The sequence below is a fragment of the Oncorhynchus masou genome, unplaced genomic scaffold, assembly GCF_036934945.1.
Source record: "Oncorhynchus masou masou isolate Uvic2021 unplaced genomic scaffold, UVic_Omas_1.1 unplaced_scaffold_1313, whole genome shotgun sequence".
Classification (NCBI taxonomy): domain Eukaryota; kingdom Metazoa; phylum Chordata; class Actinopteri; order Salmoniformes; family Salmonidae; genus Oncorhynchus; species Oncorhynchus masou.
Genome location: NW_027002992.1, coordinates 37231 through 61364, shown reverse-complemented (window position 1 = coordinate 61364; position 24134 = coordinate 37231). Strand labels below are relative to the sequence as shown.

The 24134-nt window shown below is 45.3% G+C and overlaps 3 protein-coding genes across 8 annotated transcripts in view; 2 read left to right on the top strand and 1 right to left on the bottom strand.

The window, feature by feature from the left end:
- The window catches only part of LOC135530280 (sodium-independent sulfate anion transporter-like), a 30948-nt gene extending 20119 nt beyond the window's left edge, over positions 1 to 10829 (bottom strand). For 3 of the 6 annotated variants that reach the window (XM_064958629.1, XM_064958633.1, XM_064958634.1), the window contains exons 1-3: positions 3482 to 3711; positions 1175 to 1397; positions 745 to 910 (exon numbers count right to left, since the gene is read on the bottom strand). In XM_064958629.1, the coding sequence (XP_064814701.1) occupies positions 745 to 872 (128 nt within the window). In that variant the 5' untranslated portion in view covers positions 873 to 910; positions 1175 to 1397; positions 3482 to 3711. Of the gene's footprint in view, positions 1 to 744; positions 911 to 1174; positions 1398 to 3481; positions 3712 to 10810 lie in introns of those variants that run through there. The other 3 variants (XM_064958630.1, XM_064958631.1, XM_064958632.1) reach the window with 3 other exon arrangements.
- LOC135530282 (N-sulphoglucosamine sulphohydrolase-like) lies at positions 3759 to 20209 on the top strand. Its single transcript, XM_064958635.1, has 11 exons — positions 3759 to 4123; positions 4330 to 4490; positions 8667 to 8772; positions 8974 to 9059; positions 10438 to 10671; positions 10815 to 10896; positions 12120 to 12323; positions 14952 to 15108; positions 15689 to 15895; positions 18980 to 19081; positions 19520 to 20209. Exons 1-11 carry the CDS (start codon positions 4033 to 4035, stop codon positions 19626 to 19628), a joined length of 1539 nt encoding a protein of 512 aa, XP_064814707.1. The 5' UTR covers positions 3759 to 4032; the 3' UTR covers positions 19629 to 20209.
- A 1755-nt stretch (positions 20210 to 21964) lies between these two features.
- Positions 21965 to 23599, top strand: LOC135530276 (neuropeptide B-like). Its single transcript, XM_064958625.1, has 2 exons — positions 21965 to 22385; positions 23057 to 23599. The coding sequence occupies exons 1-2, from the start codon at positions 22116 to 22118 to the stop codon at positions 23183 to 23185; spliced, it is 399 nt and encodes a 132-aa protein (XP_064814697.1). The 5' UTR covers positions 21965 to 22115; the 3' UTR covers positions 23186 to 23599.
- The last annotated feature ends 535 nt before the right edge of the window (positions 23600 to 24134 follow it).

Below are 24134 nucleotides of genomic sequence, written 5' to 3'. Positions count from 1 at the left end.
AACACAGAAAGGCTTGTTAGCTCCCCAAGGATTTAGATTGAAAGAGAGAGAGACAGAGATCAAGACATATTTGAAAGTAAATAAATAACGTTCCCAAGAACATGCTTCAATAAGACTTACTAACCCTGCTAGTTGAGTTTGGGTTAACTGTTCTGAACTCCCAGCACAGATACGCATATGAATTTCCATGTGTCCTAAGTGTCAATCATGCAAATACATGTATTTTTTTATTGTGGCAAGGCATCAGTGACATTCGGATCTATGCTCTTCTGTTCTCTATGCATGGAAGTGGTCACCTGCGCCCCCAGGATGGAGCTGGCAGGCCATGCTTTCTCTTTCAAAGCTGTTCCCTTTCGCTCATTTAGACCACATATCAAAGTAATCAACCACTCATTAAGATCAGGGTTGGCCAATGAGTGGGCACGGGCCAACAACTGAACATTATGTAAAAAATAAATAAAGGAGAGCGTTTTGTTGACACCGAGAACGGAATGTATTTGTTTTTAAATAACATTCTTAGAACGTTCTTTGAACTTTAATGTTTTCTCGTGGTTTTTATGGTAGGTTTTCTTAATGTTCTGAGTACATGACATTAAATCAAACCATGAAGAAACCTGTAGAAAACGTAATGCTGAAGTACTGACGTTTCCACCTAAGAAACACATGGTTCTCAGAACATTATGTGCTAGCTGGGCAGCCTTTGTCTCTCATCACCAGAGAAAGAGATGAGAGTGGGACACCTACTTGGGTAACCAGGTGAGGATGGGGAGCCAAGTCTGGAGGCTTCTGTAGGAGCAGCAGGAGGCCATTCTCTCCCCCAGAGAGGACCTTCCAACCTGGGGCCCGGGCCGGTCCACTAGGGGCTCCATCATGTTGCCTGGAACCAGGACGGAACAGGACAGAGGAGGGTCTGTAGTTGGTGAAGGGCAGAACATGAGATGGAGGAGGCGGAGAGATGTTAATGTAGACAGAGAGCAGAGTCCTAGACAGACAGGCAGACACACACAAAGTGCTGACAAGCAGATTTTGAGACTACAGTACACACACACACACACACACACACACACACACACACACACACTCCAATGTGTCCATTCCATAGACACACAAACAGGCAAAACCAGGAAGGTACTGTAGGTGGCAGCAGTAGGCCGGGTAGGTTGTGTTTGCTTACCTCAGTCCTCAGACCTCAGGGTGGGTGAGGTTCAAACTCGACTATAATATGACATCCACGTCTTCACACTCCAACGAGGCAGGTAAAAGAGGACAAAACACCAAGAGAGCAGAGAATCACCAACGTTCCCAGAACCCTCAGATCTCACATCATTCTAGAATCCAGAAAGGCAAGATCCTCCCAGTGTGAATCCATTCTGTGTGTGGTAGTACTGGGGCACTCGCTGTGATGAAAGAACAGAAAGAAAGGAGAAAAGTGCTCAATTAAATCCAGCAATAAAAGCCCATAAAGAACAAAGACAAAGATGGTAAAATAGAGGACATACTGTAGACTGTCGTCTCCTGACAGACTTAAAGGGAAATGGTTTTGCTTGTCAGCAATCGAGTTTTCAAGATAAGCTACTTTCCAAATACAGAAATCATCCCCGTATGACGTATTCGGCATCATATGGTGTTGATGTCTGTATTTTGAAAGTTGCTTATCTTAAAAATTGGATTGCTGACTAGCATAACATTTTGGGACCATGTCAACAATGGACTAATGGAACAAATGCTGTACCAAAGGGTCGTTTTAGGGTGGAAATTTCCTTTAACTATTAAAATCCTACCCACAAGTGTGAGATTTATATCAGGGTGCCAACCAAGATGAACTAGACTGTGAGCTACGTGCATTTATCAGTCAGTCTACTGTACTCTACTTTCATGAGTTCTACTGTACTGCCAACAGAGCATGAGCAAAATATTTTTGTCTCACTTATTTATTGAATCTATAGTTTCTAAATTCAGTCGAGGCAAAATAACATACGCAGATTGATTATGGTATCACCATGCCAACCCACCCCATTTAGAATATATGGCTATGGTATCACCATGCCAACCCACCCCATTTAGAATATATGGCTATGGTATCACCATGCCAACCCACCCCATTTAGAATATATGGCTATGGTATCACCATGCCAACCCACCCCATTTAGAATATATGGCTATCGTATCACCATGCCAACCCACCCCATTTAGAATATATGGCTATGGTATCACCATGCCAACCCACCCCATTTAGAATATATGGCTATGGTATCACCATGCCAACCCACCCCATTTAGAATATATGGCTATCGTATCACCATGCCAACCCACCGCATTTAGAATATATGGCTATGGTATCACCATGCCAACCCACCCCATTTAGAATATACGGCTATGGTATCACCATGCCAACCCACCCCATCCAATTTAGAATATACGGCTATGGTATCACCATGCCAACCCACCCCATCCAATTTAGAATATACGGCTATGGTATCACCATGCCAACCCACCACATCCAATTTAGAATATACGGCTATAGTATCATCATGCCAACCCACCACATCCAATTTAGAATATACGGCTATAGTATCATCATGCCAACCCACCACATCCAATTTAGAATATTATTATTATAATATACGGCTATAGTATCATCATGCCAACCCACCACATCCAATTTAGAATATACTGCTATGGCGCTGGCTGGCAAATTTATTTGACACTGGCTAGCCACGATCACATTTACATTTTACATTTAAGTCATTTGGCAGACGCTCTTATCCAGAGCGACTTACAAATTGGTGAATTCACCTTATGACATCCAGTGGAACAGCCACTTTACAATAGTGCATCTAAATCATTTAAGGGGGGGGGTGAGAAGGATTACTTTATCCTATCCTAGGTATTCCTTACATGTTCTCAGTCATTATGAATATTCTTTCTGTGAGTTCGCAGATGCCTTTTCAGACTTGAAGCTAACTTCAAGTGAGTTCCACACAAATGACATTGTGACAATTTGCTTGAAGATCTACTTTACAATTTGCATTCTGGTCTCATACAGTTTTAAATTTGTCATTGGGTCCACAGTCATTTTCATAGCTGCTCAGGCCTCAGGCGCACACACACAAAATGGTATGTACGGCCTGCACCAGGAAGTCCAACACTTCAACTCGTCTGACAGAGTACAAAGCCTACCTTTACAGCTGGGTCAAGCTAACATACGCACAGGTAGGTAACACACATTCACCCGTCACACGTACCCACACACACACACACAGCATTGCCAAGACCTTACACTCTCACACACACTTATATATATATATATATATATTGTATCGACCCTGGGTTTATTACAATATACACTGTACAGACAGAGACAGACACACACGGACGGACGGATACACACACGGACACACATACTGGGCAGGCAAATACTGACTGGCAATAAAATGATCCAGTGGAATGGACAAAGAATGAATTGCTTAAATAGACTAACCTATTTCCAGGCGATCTATTCTTTATGAAACGCCTGTGTTCTTCAATCACAATACATCTATTCTTTCGTTTACTGACCGCAGCAACTAAGCGAGGTCAACAACATAATCACTGCAGTTTCTTCAAAACAACTTCCCTTAAATGTCACTTGCGCTGAGCAAGAAAGAAAAAAGAGCAACTTCCATTGCGTCCACTCTTCTCTGGCAAAACTTAAACACTCCGCCTCATGTGACCACGATCATGTGACCGAAGTGGGCGGCGTTTGAAGCGCTGTGTTCGCGCTGTTTCCGGGAGAAGATCAAATTGATTTTCACATTGCATTTTCTTTGATCAAGAGAAAACAAAACATTGATTATTGCGAAAGTAAATCAGTAAATAGAGGATAGGCTTACTTCAATGTAGAATGTGTCAATAATGTCAAACAAACACTTTGACTGGAGTGTTTGAGATAAGCTTTATAGAGCTGATGCTATATTTTCTTAAAAAGTGGACTCTGCAATTTACTGCAACTGACAAGATTGTGTTTATGATTTGGAACTTTATGAGACGGATATGGCCGTTGGTCATGATGTGATAGTTTTGTTGCTGGCGGTAATATGCTGTGTTGTAGAGTGCAAGAAGAGGAATGTTCTTCTTATTATCGGTAAGTCACTTTTTGCTTTGGGTTATATTAACTGCAGTTGAATTCATCAAAGATCGACACTGCGTGTCACTTATCAATGAATTCGATCAGATGTATTTGTGAGTTTTTGACATCAGTTCTTCTACTTAGCAACTCGGTCAACACACTTCATCTCTCCCCCCTTCACTCTCTCTACTCCCCCAATCCCTTCCCCCTCGCTCTCTCAGCCGACGACGCAGGCTTCGAGACGTCGGTCTATAACAACACCGTGGTCCGTACGCCTCACCTAGCCGCTCTGGGTCGACGCAGCCTGGTGTTCCAGAATGCCTTCACCTCCGTTAGTAGCTGTTCTCCCAGCCGATCCACCATACTGACAGGCCTGCCACAGGTGTGTGTGTGTGTGTGTGTGTGTGTGTGTGTGTGTGTGTATGTATAGAGAGAAAGCAAAAGCGAGAGAGAGGAAAAAGTGTGTGTGTTCACCTCCTCCCTATGGGTCCTGGTCAAAAGTAGTGTACTAAATAACACACCCTTTGGAACACACTCCTAATTTTTCTTCATGATGCATACAGCAACATAAAGTGGGGACATCCCAGATGGAACACTATACCATTTACATTACATTTAAGTCATTTAGCAGACGCTCTTATCCAGAGCGACTTACAAATTGGTGAATTCACCTTCTGACATCCAGTGGAACAGCCACTTTACAATAGTGCATCTAAATCATTAAGGGGGGGGGTGGTGAGAAGGATTACTTATCCTATCCTAGGTATTCCTTGAAGAGGTGGGGTTTCAGGTGTCTCCGGAAGGTGGTGATTGACTCCGCTGTCCTGGCGTCGTGAGGGAGTTTGTTCCACCATTGGGGGGCCAGAGCAGCGAACAGTTTTGACTGGGCTGAGCGGGAACTGTACTTCCTCAATGGTAGGGAGGCGAGCAGGCCAGAGGTGGATGAACGCAGTGCCCTTGCTTGGGTGTAGGGCCTGATCAGAGCCTGGAGGTACTGCGGTGCCGTTCCCCTCACAGCTCCGTAGGCAAGCACCATGGTCTTGTAGCGGATGCGAGCTTCAACTGGAAGCCAGTGGAGAGAGCGGAGGAGCGGGGTGACGTGAGAGAACTTGGGAAGGTTGAACACCAGACGGGCTGCGGCGTTCTGGATGAGTTGTAGGGGTTTAATGGCACAGGCAGGGAGCCCAGCCAACAGCGAGTTGCAGTAATCCAGACGGGAGATGACAAGTGCCTGGATTAGGACCTGCGCCGCTTCCTGTGTGAGGCAGGGTCGTACTCTGCGGATGTTGTAGAGCATGAACCTACAGGAACGGGCCACCGCCATGATGTTGGTTGAGAACGACAGGGTGTTGTCCAGGATCACGCCAAGGTTCTTAGCGCTCTGGGAGGAGGACACAATGGAGTTGTCAACCGTGATGGCGAGATCATGGAACGGGCAGTCCTTCCCCGGGAGGAAGAGCAGCTCCGTCTTGCCGAGGTTCAGCTTGAGGTGGTGATCCGTCATCCACACTGATATGTCTGCCAGACATGCAGAGATGCGATTCGCCACCTGGTCATCAGAAGGGGAAAGGAGAAGATTAATTGTGTGTCGTCTGCATAGCAATGATAGGAGAGACCATGTGAGGTTATGACAGAGCCAAGTGACTTGGTGTATAGCGAGAATAGGAGAGGGCCTAGAACAGAGCCCTGGGGGACACCAGTGGTGAGAGCGCGTGGCGAGGAGACAGATTCTCGCCACGCCACCTGGTAGGAGCGACCTGTCAGGTAGGACGCAATCCACGCGTGGGCCGCGCCGGAGATGCCCAACTCGGAGAGGGTGGAGAGGAGGATCTGATGGTTCACAGTATCGAAGGCAGCCGATAGGTCTAGAAGGATGAGAGCAGAGGAGAGAGAGTTAGCTTTAGCAGTGCGGAGCGCCTCCGTGATGCAGAGAAGAGCAGTCTCAGTTGAATGACTAGTCTTGAAACCTGACTGATTTGGATCAAGAAGGTCATTCTGAGAGAGATAGCGGGAGAGCTGGCCAAGGACGGCACGTTCAAGAGTTTTGGAGAGAAAAGAAAGAAGGGATACTGGTCTGTAGTTGTTGACATCGGAGGGATCGAGTGTAGGTTTTTTCAGAAGGGGTGCAACTCTCGCTCTCTTGAAGACGGAAGGGACGTAGCCAGCGGTCAGGGATGAGTTGATGAGCGAGGTGAGGTAAGGGAGAAGGTCCCCGGAAATGGTCTGGAGAAGAGAGGAGGGGATAGGGTCGAGCGGGCAGGTTGTTGGGCGGCCGGCCGTCACAAGAAGCGAGATTTCATCTGGAGAGAGAGGGGAGAAAGAGGTCAGAGCACAGGGTAGGGCAGTGTGAGCAGAACCAGCGGTGTCGTTTGACTTAGCAAACGAGGATCGGATGTCGTCGACCTTCTTTTCAAAATGGTTGACGAAGTCATCTGCAGAGAGGGAGGAGGGGGGGGAGGGGGAGGAGGATTCAGGAGGGAGGAGAAGGTGGCAAAGAGCTTCCTAGGGTTAGAGGCAGATGCTTGGAATTTAGAGTGGTAGAAAGTGGCTTTAGCAGCAGAGACAGAGGAGGAAAATGTAGAGAGGAGGGAGTGAAAGGATGCCAGGTCCGCAGGGAGCGAGTTTTCCTCCATTTCCGCTCGGCTGCCCGGAGCTCTGTTCTGTGAGCTCGCAATGAGTCATCGAGCCACGGAGCGGGAGGGGAGGACCGAGCCGGCCTGGAGGATAGGGGACATAGAGAGTCAAAGGATGCAGAAAGGGAAGAGAGGAGGGTTGAGGAGGCAGAATCAGGAGAAAGGTTGGAGAAGGTATGAGCAGAGGGAAGAGATGATAGGATGGAAGAGGAAAGAGTAGCGGGGGAGAGAGAGCGAAGGTTGGGACGGCGCGATACCATCCGAGTAGGGGCAGTGTGGGAAGTGTTGGATGAGAGCGAGAGGGAAAAGGATACAAGGTAGTGGTCGGAGACTTGGAGGGGAGTTGCAGTGAGGTTAGTGGAAGAACAGCATCTAGTAAAGATGAGGTCGAGCGTATTGCCTGCCTTGTGAGTAGGGGGGTAAGGTGAGAGGGTGAGGTCAAAAGAGGAGAGGAGTGGAAAGAAGGAGGCAGAGAGGAATGAGTCAAAGGTAGACGTGGGGAGGTTAAAGTCGCCCAGGACTGTGAGAGGTGAGCCGTCCTCAGGAAAGGAGCTTATCAAGGCATCAAGCTCATTGATGAACTCTCCGAGGGAACCTGGAGGGCGATAAATGATAAGGATGTTAAGCTTAAAAGGACTGGTAACTGTGACAGCATGGAATTCAAAGGAGGCGATAGATAGATGGGTAAGGGGAGAGAGAGAGAATGACCACTTGGGAGAGATGAGGATCCCGGTGCCACCACCCCGCTGACCAGAAGCTCTCGGGGTGTGCGAGAACACGTGGGCGGACGAAGAGAGAGCAGTAGGAGTAGCAGTGTTATCTGTGGTGATCCATGTTTCCGTCAGTGCCAGGAAGTCGAGGGACTGGAGGGAGGCATAGGCTGAGATGAACTCTGCCTTGTTGGCCGCAGATCGGCAGTTCCAGAGGCTACCGGAGACCAGGAACTCCACGTGGGTCGTGCGCGCTGGGACCACCAGATTAGGGTGGCCGCGGCCACGCGGTGTGGAGCGTTTGTATGGTCTGTGCAGAGAGGAGAGAACAGGGATAGATAGACACATAGTTAACAGGGTACAGAAGAGGCTACGCTAATGCAAAGGAGATTGGAATGACAAGTGGACTACACGTCTCGAATGTTCAGAAAGTTAAGCTTACGTAGCAAGAATCTTATTATTGACTAAAATGATTGAAATGATACAGTACTGCTGGAGTAGGCTAGCTGGTAGTGGCTGCGATGTTGACACTACACTAATCAAGTCGTTCCGTCGAGTGTAATAGTTTTTTCTACAGTGCTGCTATTCGGGGGCTAGCTGGCTAGCTAGCAGGTTGATTGCATTACGTTACTTTAAAAGAACGACAATAGCTGGCTAGCTAACCTAGAAAATCGCTCTAGGCTACACAATTGTCTTAGATACAAAGACGGCTATGTAGCTAGCTAGCTACGATCAAACAAAACAAACCGTTGTACTGTAATAGTTACTACAGTGCTGCTATTCGGGGGCTAGCTGGCTAGCTACGTTAATAGAACGACAATAGCTGGCCAGCTAACCTAGAAAATCGCTCTAGGCTACACAATTGTCTTAGATACAAAGACGGCTATGTAGCTAGCTAGCTACGATCAAACAAAACAAACCGTTGTACTGTAATAGTTACTACAGTGCTGCTATTCGGGGGCTAGCTGGCTAGCTACGTTAGAAGAACGACAATAGCTGGCCAGCTAACCTAGAAAATCGCTCTAGACTACACAATTGTCTTAGATACAAAGACGGCTATGTAGCTGGCTAGCTACGATCAAACAAATCAAACCGTTGTACTGTATACCCTATACAGTGCACTACTTTTGACCAGAGCCATATAGGGAATAGGTTGCCTTCCAGGGCAGGTTTAATATTCATCCATTTTGTTTTCCCGTGTTCCTCTGTCCACAGCATCAGAATGGTATGTACGGCCTGCACCAGGGAGTCCATCACTTCAACTCGTTTGACGGAGTACGAAGCCTACCTCTACTGCTGGGCCAAGCTAACATACGCACAGGTAGTTAACACACAGTCACCCTTCACACTCATCATCACGCGAACACACCCACCCTTAGCATTGTCAAGACCTTACACACACACACAGGTAGATAACACACACTCATCATCACACGTACGCACACACATTCATGATACGTGCGCGGGGACATGTGTGTTTTGATGGAGTGTACCAGAGTGCCCCTACTCCTCCTCCATACAGGGATCATTGGGAAGAAACACGTAGGCCCTGGCCCTGTCTATCCCTTTGACTTCGCCTACACGGAGGAAAACAACTCTGTACTTCAGGTAGAATTATTAAACCATTCTTTTATATATTGTTTGTTTAGCATTATTATGCTATTTTAGGATCTTATTTTATGACAATCTGATTGTAAATTGGTGTATAATTAATAAACAGTTAATCAGCTCAACCAATAAATTGTACTGCTACTACTACTTCTACTACTCCTACTACTACTACTGTTACTGCTACTACTACTACTGTTACTGCTACTACTCCTACTGTTACTACTGCTACTCCTACTCCTACTGTTACCTTTACAACTGCTACTGTTACTACTCCCACTACTACTCCTACTGCTACTGCTACTACTGCTACTGTTACTACTCCTCCTACTACTACTGCTACTACTGCTACTGTTACTACTACTACTGTTACTACTACTACTACTGCTGTTACTACTACTACTCCTACTGCTACTGCTGCTCCTACTACTACTACTACTACTACAACAACTACTACTGCTGCTACTACTACTACAACTACTACTGCTGCTACTACTACTACTGTTACTACTGCTACTATTACTGCTGCTACTACTGCTACTGCTACTACTCCTACTGCTACTGCTGCTACTACTACTGCTCCTACTACTGCTGCTCCTACTACTACTACAACAACTACTACTGCTGCTACTACTACTACTACTACAACTACTACTGCTGCTACTACTACTACTGTTACTACTGCTACTATTACTGCTGCTACTACTGCTACTGCTACTACTCCTACTACTACTGCTACTACTACTGCTGCTCCTACTACTACTACAACAACTACTACTGCTGCTACTACTACTACTACAACTACTACTGCTGCTACTACTACTACTGTTACTACTGCTACTATTACTGCTGCTACTACTGCTACTGCTACTACTCCTACTACTACTGCTGCTACTACTACTGCTCCTACTACTGCTGCTCCTACTACTACTACTACTGCTACTACTACTACTACTACTGCTGTTACTACTGCTACTATTACTGCTGCTACTACTGCTACTGCTACTACTACTACTACTACTGTTACTACTGTTACTACTGCTACTGCTACTCCTACTGCTGCTACTCTTACTACTCCTCCTACTACTACTGTTACTACTACTACTACTACTACTGTTACTACTACTACTGTTACTACTACTACTGTTACTACTACTACTGTTACTACTACTACTACTGTTACTACTACTCCTACTCTTACTGCTACTACTACTCCTCCTACTACTACTACTCCTACTGCTCCTACTACTACTGTTACTACTGTTACCACTACTACTACTGCTACTCCTACTGCTACTACTATTACTACTACTACTACTCCTACTGCTACTCCTACTGCTACTACTACTACTACAACTACTACTACTACCACTACTAGGTGGGTCGGAATATCACCCGGATCAAACTACTGGTCAGGAAGTTCTTCCAGACCCAGAGAAAGGAAGAGGAAGAGAGACCGTTCTTCTTGTATGTGGCGTTCCACGACACCCACCGCTGTGGTCATTCCCAGCCGCAGTACGGAGCATTCTGTGAGAAGTTTGGGAACGGCCAGAGTGGAATGGGGAGGATTCCAGATTGGAAGCCGGAATACTACACCCCAGACCAAGTCAAGGTAAGGATCTGGGGTGATGGTTCTGTTGAACTCTGTTCTATGCTAATCTATTCTAAGACAGTATATCACTTTCCACCTGCTATTTGAGAGTACGATCATTAATTATTTAATTTAATAGAATATGTAATTTAACACTTACCCAGGTGCCCCACTTCGTCCCAGACACCCCTGTAGCGAGAGCTGATTTGGCTGCCCAGTACACTACAGTTAGCAGACTGGACCAGGGTAAGAGGAGGAAGAACACACACACACACACGAATAGAGAGAGGAACTCACACACACACACGAATAGAGAGAGGAACTCACACACACACTGATATGAATAGAGAGAGGAACACACACACACACCAACATGAATAGAGGAACAAACACACACCGACACACACACACATCAACATGAATAGAGAGAGGTACAAACACACACACACACACCAACATGAATAGAGAGAGGAACAAACACACACACCGACACACACATGCAAGAACACACACACACACACCAACATGAATAGAGAGAGGAACAAACACACACACCGACACACACACACACACACACCAACATGAATAGAGAGAGGAACAAACACACACACCGACACACACATGCATGCAAGAACACTCACAGACGTATATTTGAAATCTATTTATTACATAGCTTATACAAGTCAAGTAAACTTCTCCGCTGTAGGTATTAGTCTGATTCTACACCATTAATCCATCCATGGCCGTGTCCGAATACCCACACTAGCGTACTACATACTTAAACTGCATACTCATTTCTAGTAGAATTCACTCGTCTTTTCCCACCTCACGTGTTTGACAACAGCTGATAATCAGATAAATTGACGCGCTACCAAAATTGAACTAATGGCGGGAGTCAACGCAATCGCGCATCACATGACCCATTCAGAGTTCTGTTTTCTACATTTCACATACTATACTGAACAAAAATATAAATGCAACAATTTGAAAGACTTTGTCTGAGTTACAGTTCATATAAGGAAACCAGTCGGTTGATATAGTGGTTAGAGCGTTGGACTAGTAACCGGAAGGTTGCAAGTTCAAACCCCCGAGCTGACAAGGTACAAATCTGTCGTTCTGCCCCTGAACAGGCAGTTAACCCGCTGTTCCTAGGCCGTCATTGAAAATAAGAATTTGTTCTTAACTGACTTGCCTAGTTAAATCAAGGTAAAATAAAAAATAAAATAAAAATTAGGCCCTAATCTATGGATTTCACATTACTGGGAATACAGATATGCATCTGTTGGCCACATTACCTGAAAAGAAATGGGCCTCACAATGGGCCTCATCACGGTATCGCTGTGCATTCAAATGGCCATCGATAAAATGCAATTGTGTTCGTTGTCCGTAGCGTATGCCTGCCCATACCATAACCCCACCGCCACCATGGGGCACTCTGTTCACAACGTGTCCTCTCCTGTCTTCCATAGGTATTGGTCTGGTGCTGGCTGAGTTGAGGGAGGCTGGTTATGAGAATGACACCTTGGTGATCTACAGCTCTGATAACGGTATCCCTTTCCCCAATGGACGCACCAACCTGTACGGATCAGGCTCCGCAGAACCCATGTTGGTGTCATCACCTGAACACAGGGAGAGATGGGGAGGGACCAGCCAGGCCTACGTCAGCCTACTGGGTGAGAGGGAGGGACCAGCCAGGCCTACGTCAGCCTACTGGGTGAGAGGGAGGAACCAGCCAGGCCTACGTCAGCCTACTGGGTGAGAGGGAGGGAGGGGGAGCAGGAGAGAGGGAGGGAGGAACCAGCCAGGCCTACGTCAGCCTACTGGGTGAGAGGGAGGGACCAGCCAGGCCTACGTCAGCCTACTGGGTGAGAGGGAGGGACCAGCCAGGCCTACGTCAGCCTACTAGGTGAGAGGGAGGGAGGGAGGGACCAGCCAGGCCTACGTCAGTCTACTGGGTGAGAGGGAAGGAGGTGGAGCAGGAGAGAGGGAGGGAGGGACCAGCCAGGCCTACGTCAGTCTACTGGGTGAGAGGGAAGGAGGTGGAGCAGGAGAGATGAGGAGGGAGGAACCAGCCAGGCCTACGTCAGCCTACTGGGTGAGAGGGAGGGAGGAACCAGCCAGGCCTACGTCAGCCTACTGGGTGAGAGGGAGGGAGGGACCAGCCAGGCCTACGTCAGCCTACTGGGTGAGAGGGAGGGAGGGAGGAACCAGCCAGGCCTACGTCAGCCTACTGGGTGAGAGGGAGGGAGGGAGGAACCAGCCAGGCCTACGTCAGCCTACTGGGTGAGAGGGAGGGAGGGAGGGACCAGCCAGGCCTACGTCAGCCTACTGGGTGAGAGGGAGAGAGGGAGGGACCAGCCAGGCCTACGTCAGCCTACTGGGTGAGAGGGAGGGAGGGGGAGCAGGAGGGAGGGAGGGACCAGCCAGGCCTATGTCAGTCTACTGGGAGGGAGGGAGGGAGGGAGGGAGGGAGAGCAGGAGAGATGGGGAGGGAGAGATCAGCCAGGCCTATGTCAGCCTACTGGGTGAGAGGGGGGGGGGCAGGAGAGAGGGAGGGAGGGACCAGCCAGGCCTACGTCAGTCTACTGGGTGAGGGGGGGGGGGAGCAGGAGAGAGGGAAGGAGGTGGAGCAGGAGAGATGGGGAGGGAGGGACCAGCCAGGCCTACGTCAGTCTACTGGGTGAGAGGGAGGGACCAGCCAGGCCTACGTCAGCCTACTGGGTGAGAGGGAGAGAGGGAGGGACCAGCCAGGCCTACGTCAGTCTACTGGGTGAGAGGGAAGGAAGTGGAGCAGGAGAGATGGGGAGGGAGGGACCAGCCAGGCCTACGTCAGTCTACTGGGTGAGAGGGAGGGACCAGCCAGGCCTACGTCAGCCTACTGGGTGAGAGGGAGAGAGGGAGGGACCACCCAGGCCTATGTCAGTCTACTGGGAGAGAGGGGGGGAGCAGGAGAGAGGGAGGGAGGGAGGGACCAGCCAGGCCTATGTCAGCCTACTGGGTGAGAGGGGGGGGAGCAGGAGAGAGGGAAGGAGGTGGAGCAGGAGAGATGGGGAGGGAGGGACCAGCCAGGGCTACGTCAGTCTACTGGGGGGGCAGGAGAGAGAATGATGGTTCGAGGGATGGAGAGAGAGAGAATGATGGTTGGAGGGATGGAGAGAGAGAGAATGATGGTTGGAGGGAGGGAGAGAATGATGGTTGGAGGGAGGGAGAGAATGATGGTTAGAGGGAGGGAGAGGTTGATGGTTGGAGGGAGGGAGAGAGAGAATGATGGTTGGAGGGAGAGAGAGAATGATGGTTGGAGGGAGGGAGAGAATGATGGTTGGAGGGAGGGAGAGAATGATGGTTGGAGGGAGGGACAGAATGATGGTTGGAGGGAGAGAGAGAGAGAGAGAATGATGGTTGGAGGGAGGGAGAGAGAGAATGATGGTTGGAGGGAGGGAGAGAGAGAGAGAGAATGATGGTTGGAGGGAGGGAGAGAGAGAATGATGGTTGGAGGGAGGGAGAGAGAGAGAGAGAATGATGGTTGGAGGGAGAGAGAGAATGATGGTTGGAGGGAGAGAAAGAATGATGGTGGGAGGGAGGGAGAGAGAATGATGGTTGGAGGGTGGGAGAGAGAATGATGGTTGGAGGGAGGGAGAGAGAGAGAATGATGGTTGGAGGGAGAGAGAGAATGATGGTTGGAGGGAGGGAGAGAGAGAGAGAGAATGATGGTTGGAGGGAGGGAGAGAGAGAGAGAGAATGATGGTTGGAGGGAGAGAGAGAATGATGGTTGGAGGGAGAGAGAGAATGATGGTGGGAGGGAGAGAGAGAATGATGGTGGGAGGGAGGGAGAGAGAGAGAATGATGGTTGGAGAGAGGGTTGAGAGAATGATGGTGGGAGGGAGGGAGAGAAGAAAAGGGAAGAGGGTATTGGTGGATTGACTGATAATAGCTGGGGAGAATTAATTAATGGATGTGTGGATGTATTTCTTGATGCATGTGTAATACCACTGTTACCATTAGGGGGAGACATAACTACCCTTCTACGGTATATGTTTGGGAGATCACCTCAAGGAAAGGAGGAAGGAAGGATTTTAAAAGTAATTTAACCACTATGTTTAAATCTCAATTTGCCTTTCCACGATTCCTCACATCCTCTCTCTCCTCTTTCTCAAAGCCCATTGGTGGAGAAGTTCAGAGGGGGGAAACCTTGGATGTTCTCCTCCAATGTGCTTTAAGGAGGCAGGGAAATTGGATGTGAGAAGTCGCAGGAAGATGAATTGTGATAGAACCTAACCAGCTCTCCCTCTACCTCCCTCCAGACATCACCCCCACCTTACTGGACTGGTTCTCCATCCCGTACCCCTCATACTTCCTCCCGGGCACCCCCACCACCCCTGTCAGCCTCACAGGCCGCTCCCTCCTCCCTGCCCTCGTCTCCGAACCCTCACCTGCCGCCTGGCACACCGTCTATGCCAGGTAAACCCTCCCCCGCTGCCTGGCACACCGTCTATGCCAGGTAAAACCCTCCCCCGCCGTCTACGCCAGGTAAAACCCTCCCCCACCGCCTTGCAAACCGTCTACACCAGGTAAACCCTCACCCTGGCACACAGTCTATGCCAGGTAAACTCTCCCCCGCTGCCTGGCACACCGTCTATGCCAGGTACAAAGGAAGGAAGGCACGGTGTGTTAGATGTTGGTGTTATAACCAGTTAACCACTGAGACTATATATATATATATATATATATATATAGGATGGTCTCCCAGACACTGTGATTACACCTACTGTAGTCCTGGACTTAACAGCATGTTCCATGCAGATTCTCCGTTGAGAATGATTTTTAGTTCAGGGCTAGTTAGAATCTGTGTCCGGGAAACTGGCCCATAGTGTGACTTTCTTTCTTTGTGTGTGTTAGGTAACTCTTTACATTACAGGGTCCTCATTACGGATTAATTATTATTTCAGTCTAACGAGTATTGTAATTACTCATTACTACACTGCACTTTGGATTATTGCCTTTTTATGTCTTCTTTGTTCTTCCGCACTGTCTACGGCAGCCAGTCCCTCCATGAGGTGACCATGTACTACCCTATCCGCTCCATCCACCAGGGGGCGTACCGTCTGCTCCACAACCTCCACTACCGCATGCCCTTCCCCATAGACCAGGACTTCTACGTCTCTCCCACCTTCCAGGACCTGCTGAACAACACCCTGACCGGACGGCCCACCGGCTGGTTCAAAACCCTGCAACAATACTACTACAGGTACTGGTATAATATACTATATACTATATACTATATTATACACTAGTATAGATCTGAACAACACCCTGACCGGACGGCCCACCGGCTGGTTCAAGACCCTGCAACAATACTACTACAGGTACTGGGATAATATACTATATTATACACTATTATATTACACACTATTATATTATACACTATTATATTATACACTATTATACTATATTATACACTATTATATTATACACTATTATACTATATTATACACTATTATACTATATTATACACTAGTATAGATCTGAACAACACCCTGACCGGACGGCCCACCGGCTGGTTCAAAACCCTGCAACAATACTACTACAGGTACTGGTATAATACTACTATATACTATATTATACACTATTATACTATTTTACACTATTATATTATACACTATTATACTATATTATACACTATTATATTATACACTATTATACTATATTATATTATACACTATTATACTATATTATACACTAGTATATGTCTGAATAACAACCTGGCCAGGCGGCCACAGGCCGGTTCAAGGCTCTGCAACAATACCACTACAGATACTGTTATAATACTATTATATACATTATTATACTATATTTTACACTATTACACACTATTATATTATACACTATTAAACGCTATTATATTAAACACTATTATACTATATTATACACTATTTTAATTTGTATTTATTTATTTATTTAACTAGGCAAGTCAGATAAGAACAAATTCTTATTTACAATGACGGCCTACCAAAAGGCTTCCTGTGGGGATGGGGGCCTGTAATAAAATAAAATATATATATAAATAAATATAGGGCAAAACACACATCACAACAAGAGAGACAACACTACTGCATAGAGATAGACCTAAGACAACATAAAAAGTCAGCAACACATGACAACACAGCATGGTAGTTATATTATACATAACTATAGATCTGAATAACACCCTGGCCAGGCGGCCCACAGGCTGGTTCAAGACCCTGCAACAATACTACTACAGGTACTTTTTGAAGGAGATCCCTTTATGTATCTGAGTTTAGAGAGAACAGATGTAATTACAGATGGGGAGATAGACATAGTGAGGGGTGTAGAACCCCCGTCGCTGAGGTGGCGTTTGTCAGGAGCTTAGACCAATGCATCGAACACTATTATACTAGACTATAAACCGGGAACTTTGGGTCCTGGATGCTGATTGGCTGAAACAACTTTTCAGCCACATACAGTGCATTCTGGAAGTATTCAGACCCCTTGACTGTTTCCACATGTTGTTACGTTACAGCCTCATTCCAAAATGGATTCCATTGTTGTTTTTTTCTCATCAATCTACACACCATGATGATAAAGCAAAAACAGGTTTGTAGAAATGTTTGTGAATACAATAACTGAAATAATACATTTACATAAGTATTCAGACCCTTTACTCACAAAGGCCTGATTGGTGGAGCGCTGCAGAGACTGTTGCCCTTCTGGAAGGTTCTCCCATCTCCACAGAGGAACTGTGGAGCTCTGTCAGAGGGACCATTGGGTTCTTGGTCACCTCCCTGACCAAGGCCCTTTTCCCCGATTGCTCAGTTTGGCCGGGCGGTCAGCTCTAGCAAGAGTCTTGGTGGTTCTAAACTTCCTCCATTTAAGAATGATGGATGCCACTGTTCTTGGGGACCATCAATGCTGCATGAATGTTTTGGTACCCTTCCCCAGATCGGTGCCCCGACACAATCCTGTCTTGAAACTCTGCGGGCAAATCCTTCAACCTCATGGCTTGGTTTTTGCTATGACATGCACTGTCAACTGTTGGACCTTATATAGACAGGTGTGTGCCTTTCCAAATCATGTCCAATCAATTGATTGGAGTCCGCCTATGGTAAATTCAAGTTGTAGAAACATCTCAAGGATGATCAATGGAAACAGAAAGGACCGGAGCTCAATTTTGAGTCTCATAGCAAAGGTTCTGAATAATTATGTAAGTAAGGTATCTGTTTTTTATTTGTAATAAATTTACAAACATGTCTAAAAACCTGTTTTCGCTTTGTCATTACAGGGTATTGTGTGTAGATTGAGGATTTTTATTTATTTAATCCATTTTAGAATAAGGCTGTAACATAACAAAATGTGGAAAAAGTCAAGGGGTCTGAATACTTTTTGAATGCACTGTATATCAGACATTATAAACTGTGTGGTTCCAGCCCTGAATGCTGATTGGCTGACATCCGTGGTATATCAGACCGTATACCACAGGTATGACAAAACATGTATTTTTACTGCTCTAATTACATTGGTAACCAGTTTATAATAGCAATAAGGCACCTCGGGGGTTTGCGGTATAGCCAATATACCACGGCTACGGGCTGTATCCGGGGCACTCTGCGATGCATTGTGAATAAGAACAGCCCTTGGCCATGGTATATTGGCCATATACCACACCCCCTCGTGCCTTATTGCTTAAATATACCACGGTTGTGCAAAAATACTTGTTTACTTTTCTATTTATGTTGGTAACCAGTTTGTAATAGCAATAAAGCACCTCAGGGGGGTTGAGGGATATGTCAATAGACCACACACCTTTGGGCCTTCATAGTATTTGCTTAATTGTTCTCTATTATGTAGAGGTATAAGAACAGTAGTACCATCTTCATTACCATAGAAATAAAACCATACAATATAAAAACTATACAATATAAAAACCATACAATATAAAGCATAGGAGTCTATATACAATATAAAAACTATACAGTATAAAGCATAGGATTCTATATACAATATAAAGGCTATACAATAGACACTATACAATAAAGCATAGGATTCTATATACAATATAAAAACTATACAATATAAAGCATAGAATTCTATATACAATATAAAAACGATACAATATAAAGCATAGAATTCTATATACAATATAAAAACGATACAATATAAAGCATAGGATTCTATATACAATATAAAAGGCTATACAATATAAAATAAATGGTTCTGTATCTATGATACTACTATTACCATAGAAATATAATTAATAGAATGGGCTTGGAACCTCTAACCCTGGAAATTCATTCTATTTCTATGACTACTACAGGGACCGCTGGGAGCTTTTTGACTTGCGGTCGGACCCAGAGGAGGCTGTGAACCTGGCTGGGGACCCGGCTCTCACCCCGGTCCTGGAGAGCCTCAGAGACAGGTTAGTATTACTGTTCTACAGGGATATTATGGATTGATTATTGATTCATCAATATGGATATTATGGAGGGTTGTAATATTCCCAGAAATCCGGTTTGGATGATTCCAAGAACCAGGATGGAATCAGCAAGAAATATGGAATTCTTCAAACACAAACTTGGGAATTTGGAGAAAGCCAAACCATTTCCCCCTTGGGGGTATTTCTTATAACTATCACAAACCAAAGATATTGTTCCATTAGAAACACAGCTGATTAATTCTTTAAAACATGGTTTCATATAAAGACTGTAAAATTACTTGAAATGTGTACAACTGTCATTTGCAACTACAAAATGGCCTTCCAAGTAAAATGTATAATAATATAATGCAAATATTTACTTCGTTACACTTTAATTACGTTATTTGTTACGTTAATGATTTCCTAATGTTATGTTGCCAGGCTGCTGAAGTGGCAGTGGGACACTGGGGATCCGTGGGTCTGTGGACCAGACGCTGTGCTGGAGGACAAACTGGAACCACACTGTCGACCGCTCTACAACGGACTCTGACCGCAACTAGACCACAACTGGACTGTGATTGATTGTGGATCCAATCATATTTATTTTATAAAGCCCTTTTAACATCAGCAGTAGTCACAGTGTGCTTCATAGTTAGCCGGCCTGAACCTCCACAGAGCAATCAATGCAGAAGACGAATCACAGTGGCCAGGAACATCTCCCTAGAAAGAAGGACTCTAGGAAGTAAGATGGAGAGGAATCCGACTCAGACGATGGCCCATCCTTTTCTGGCTGTACCAGGTAGAGGTTAAGAGTACATGTGGCCATTAAAGGGGTACTTGGGGATTTTGTGCCAGCCACAACGGTCTTTATTTTAATGTGAGTTATAACCCATGAGTTATGACTATAGGGCCAGGAGTTTTGACCAGAAACCACCTCGTGACCTGAACAGGAAGAACTATGGGTTGTGATTAAGACCATCGATGGTTGAAAACCAAAAACAAACGTGGCATAGCTTCAGTGCAAATGTTCTGGACTTCATACAATGTATGTTTTGTATGATGTCAGTTTGACAACATCTAGATGTCGTTGGGATTTGATGTATTTTGTCAAATAAAGTATTTTTTTGCTTCTCCTGTTTGTTGTTTATTTCATCATAATGTCATCTGTATTTTAGTTCTTAAAAGCTGATATAGTTATATGAACTAGTTTGAGCATCACGGTTTAAAGTCTCTTTGGTATCAAACTTATATTTGGGGATGGGATGAACGGAAATGTTCTGTTTTATTTCCAGACCTTTTCATTCCAAGCTTGTGTTAATTATTTCTGATGATGAAAACGCATGTGTGATAGGCTACGTAGGCCTAACAGTGCACTGAAAACATATTTTATAGCCCAAGAGGAAAATCTAGGATTGTTTCTAGGCTATATTATATCAGCCTGTTGCATGTGGATCACACAAGTCGGCTACCATCAGATCCGGCTGAATCACAAGAACCACAGACGATTTGATTCACCGATTCGTTTTAAATCCGACTACTCAATTCCATTCGCGTTATTCGGTCAGATTATTGATGATCCGTTCTCCGATATTGGAGATGGCCTTTGATCAGCACTTTTAAGTTACATTAAAATATTTTTTTTTTTTAAGTTTAATGGAGCCTATGCGTAATTATTATATTCCCATTTGGTCATGTATGGACGACAAGGTGGTATTTTATTAGGACCTCCATTAGCGGTTGCGATAGCATCAGCTACTCTTCCTGGGGTCCACACAAACCATGACATAATGCAGAACAGTAATAGACAAGAACAGCTCCAGGACAGAACTACATCCATTTTTAAAAATGGCACATGTAGCCTACATATCAATACATACTGTACACCCAAACTATCAAATAGGGGAGAGGCGTTGTGCCTTGAGGTGTTGCTTTATCGTTTTTTTTACACCAGGTTTGCTGTTCATTTAAGCAATAAGCGATGGGAGTTCCCTTCAATAATGACTATATTATACTGTACGCTTTCTGGAATTTGTTCTGGATTTGGGGACTGTAGAACAAAAGTCCCCTGATGACATGTCTAGTGGGTTAAGTGTGTGTGTCAGAGCTGTGTGTCAATCGAGCCCTCTGATTACAATGAAGAGCAAGACGTGCCGCTCCGTTCTGGGCCAGCTGCAGTTTGACCACACGACTGGGCAATAATCAAGAGAAGGCTAAACTAGAGCCGACACTTGCCTTTTGGAGTGAGGTGTCATTAAAGCAGATCATTCTTTATTACGGACAGACCTCTCCCCATCTTTACAAGCGTTGAATATTTATGTTTTGACCATGACAGTTTAGACTCTAAGGTAACACCAAGTCATTTAGTCTCAACTTGTTCAGCAGCCACACCATTCACTGGTTATTTAGGCTGTTATCTAAAAATGGGGATCTTATTTACACTGTTGTGGAGGTACGGGGTTCTACAGAAGGATAAACTAACAAGCTAACTGAAAACGTGTGCTTTTTAGGATAGCCTATAATTTACGAGCATTTGGACACATTTCCTAATCCATTCAGTGGGCTGTCTCTCTCTCCCTCCCAGTTTTGTAAAGTTAAAGCATCTGAAGCTGGACCATTTATGACGAAATTCCAGTCATATGCCAATAAACGTAAGTTACTTTCTAGTTTAAGAAATAGATGAGGATCGGTGTGATGTCACTACGTCAACCTCCCCAAACACAGGGGTAAAGAGAAAACGCATAAATCCGGATTGGATTGTTCATCTGCGTGCGTAAAGATGAATCATTCAATCTTTCTGATCCAATTGACAGGTCACGATCGTGCCGCGCGCCTATATAAAACGGTCACAACATTCGAGAACACCCAACCAACGGAAGAACCCGACAACAAGAACGTCCGTTGATATTGGTAACCTAGGCTACAGCTCACCAGAGAAGAAGACAAGAACAGAAGAACCAAAAACATCCCGTCGACAACCGAACCAACCAACCGAACCGAACCAACATTCCATCCAGCTGCGTAAAAAAGGCGTCACGAGATGGAGAGGTCTGTTAGATTCGCCGTGGTGTGCGTCGGTATCTCCATGCTTATCTCGTGCCACCCTATCGAGGCGTGGTACAAGCAGTCCACCGGACCGAGCTACCACTCGGTCGGCCGAGCCTCGGGTCTGCTGTCCGGGATCCGGAGGTCCCCGTACATCCGGAGGTCTGAGTCAGAAGAAACCGTGATGGACAGCGGGGAAAACACCGGCACCGAGAACAACTTGGTGACTGACGGTAACCGACAGACCCCCGTGCTCAAAAACATGGTAAGTGTGATTTGGGAGGTAAAATCGTTGAATTAAAGTCTAAGGTAGCTGGTACCCAAAGAGAGGCCCTATTAGGTCTATATGTGGTAAAATACAGTACATTTTTTCTGAGATTCTACCTGCACGCAAATTAATGAAGTGAATTGATTACCATTATTACAATGGCAAAATTTGACAATGTATTTTTGGGTGGCAAAGTGCTGTCGTCACATTTAAAAGTTTATTAAACATCTTTTAAACGTGAGATATCAATTGGAATCGACTAGGAAGTAGCGCGCCAGATATCAGACCACTGCGTAAAAGGCGCTGTCCCTTTAGCACCAAAGATACGCGCAATTTGCCTACTGTCAGATAAATTAAACCGTTTAAGCAGTCTTTATACCCAATAAAATACATTGTAGACTATAGGCTAGACCTACTTGAATAATAGCCTATAAATAGTAACCTGAATGTGACAAAAACTGAACTAAAACCAACCTTAGACAAGACAAAATGTCTCAGTTAGTCGGTCTATATTTCAACTTGACAATAAGTACAAATTATTTTAATTTATTGAAAATTTGTATCCATTTCTATTTTTCTACATTTCAGCACATTTTCCCCAAACAGGTCTACTTTAATGTGCCACAATTAATGACTAAACATCATTTAACTCGCCGTTTCTCTCTAAGGCTATCTGTGTGACAGACATCTCTCCCAACCTGAAGAGCTGCGAGCTGCTGCGGGACGGGACGAGTACGTTCCAGTGCAAGGCTGACGTGTTCCTCTCCCTGGACTCGCTGGACTGCCTGGCCGCGTGAGACCAACAAATCTCCCGCCGGCGCCAACAACAACAGTTGACTTTCCGCGAGGTAGACGGGCGAGAACGCAGGCAGCGTGAGAGAAAATGGACCGGTGATCGATGATGACATTGAATGTTTTCTCATCATTTATATATATATAAAAAACGGATGTGAATAATGTTTGTTTAATACTAGCGGTGTAAAACAAAACAAAAAAAGACAAAACGAAAAACCCAAAGTGCAATGTGTGTGAGAGAAAGTTGTTACTAGGCTACAAAGCTATCTTTTGTCACCCCCCCACACTCCGCTATATTCCTATGCCGACCCTCACCCAGACCCTCCCTTGTAGGTTACCTGCGTTGCCTAATGTAGGCTATTATTAAATGTTCATAAATCGTTGCCTGCTGAGCAGAACCTGTCCAAGTACTTTTATTTAATTAAAATGAACAAATATTGCTAATTTGATTGGTGTACATTTGCATTTATGCTTGACTGATAGTAGCCTAGGCTACATATTCATTGTGGAAAAAAATGAAGATGTTCTTTTGTGCAGTAGGACCTTGCCTATTTCGAAGCCTCAGCAACAGAAATCACTTATATTGAAGTATTTTCATCCCGACAATGTTTTTCACTGAAGCACATTTTTCTGCAGTCAGTTGCACTACATAGCCTATTCTAAACTGGGTAGTTTGAGCCCTGAATGCTGATTGGCTGAAAGCCATGGTATATCAGACCATATACCATGAGTATGACAAAAAGTACTGTTCTAATTACGTTGGTAACAAAGTTTATAACAGCAATAAGGCCTGAGGGCGGTGTGGTATATGGCCAATATACCACGGCTAAGGGCTGTATCAAGGCACTCCGCAGTGTGTCGTGCTTAAGAACAGCCCTTAGCCGTGGTATATTGCATATATACCACACCGCCCTCAGGCATTATTACTTAAATCTGCTTTGTTTACTTCCT

What these genes read in the sequence shown, in the direction of transcription:
- LOC135530282 (XM_064958635.1), top strand. Translation starts at nt 4,033, where the DNA reads ATGGCCGTTGGTCATGATGTGATAGTTTTGTTGCTGGCGGTAATATGC. An exon ending in TGGCACACCGTCTATGCCAG is followed by an intron (nt 15,109 to 15,688) that starts GTAAACCCTCCC and finishes TGTCTACGGCAG; the next exon opens with CCAGTCCCTCCATGAGGTGA. An exon ending in CTGGAGAGCCTCAGAGACAG is followed by an intron (nt 19,082 to 19,519) that starts GTTAGTATTACT and finishes TTATGTTGCCAG; the next exon opens with GCTGCTGAAGTGGCAGTGGG.
- LOC135530276 (XM_064958625.1), top strand. Translation starts at nt 22,116, where the DNA reads ATGGAGAGGTCTGTTAGATTCGCCGTGGTGTGCGTCGGTATCTCCATG. An exon ending in CCCCCGTGCTCAAAAACATG is followed by an intron (nt 22,386 to 23,056) that starts GTAAGTGTGATT and finishes TTTCTCTCTAAG; the next exon opens with GCTATCTGTGTGACAGACAT.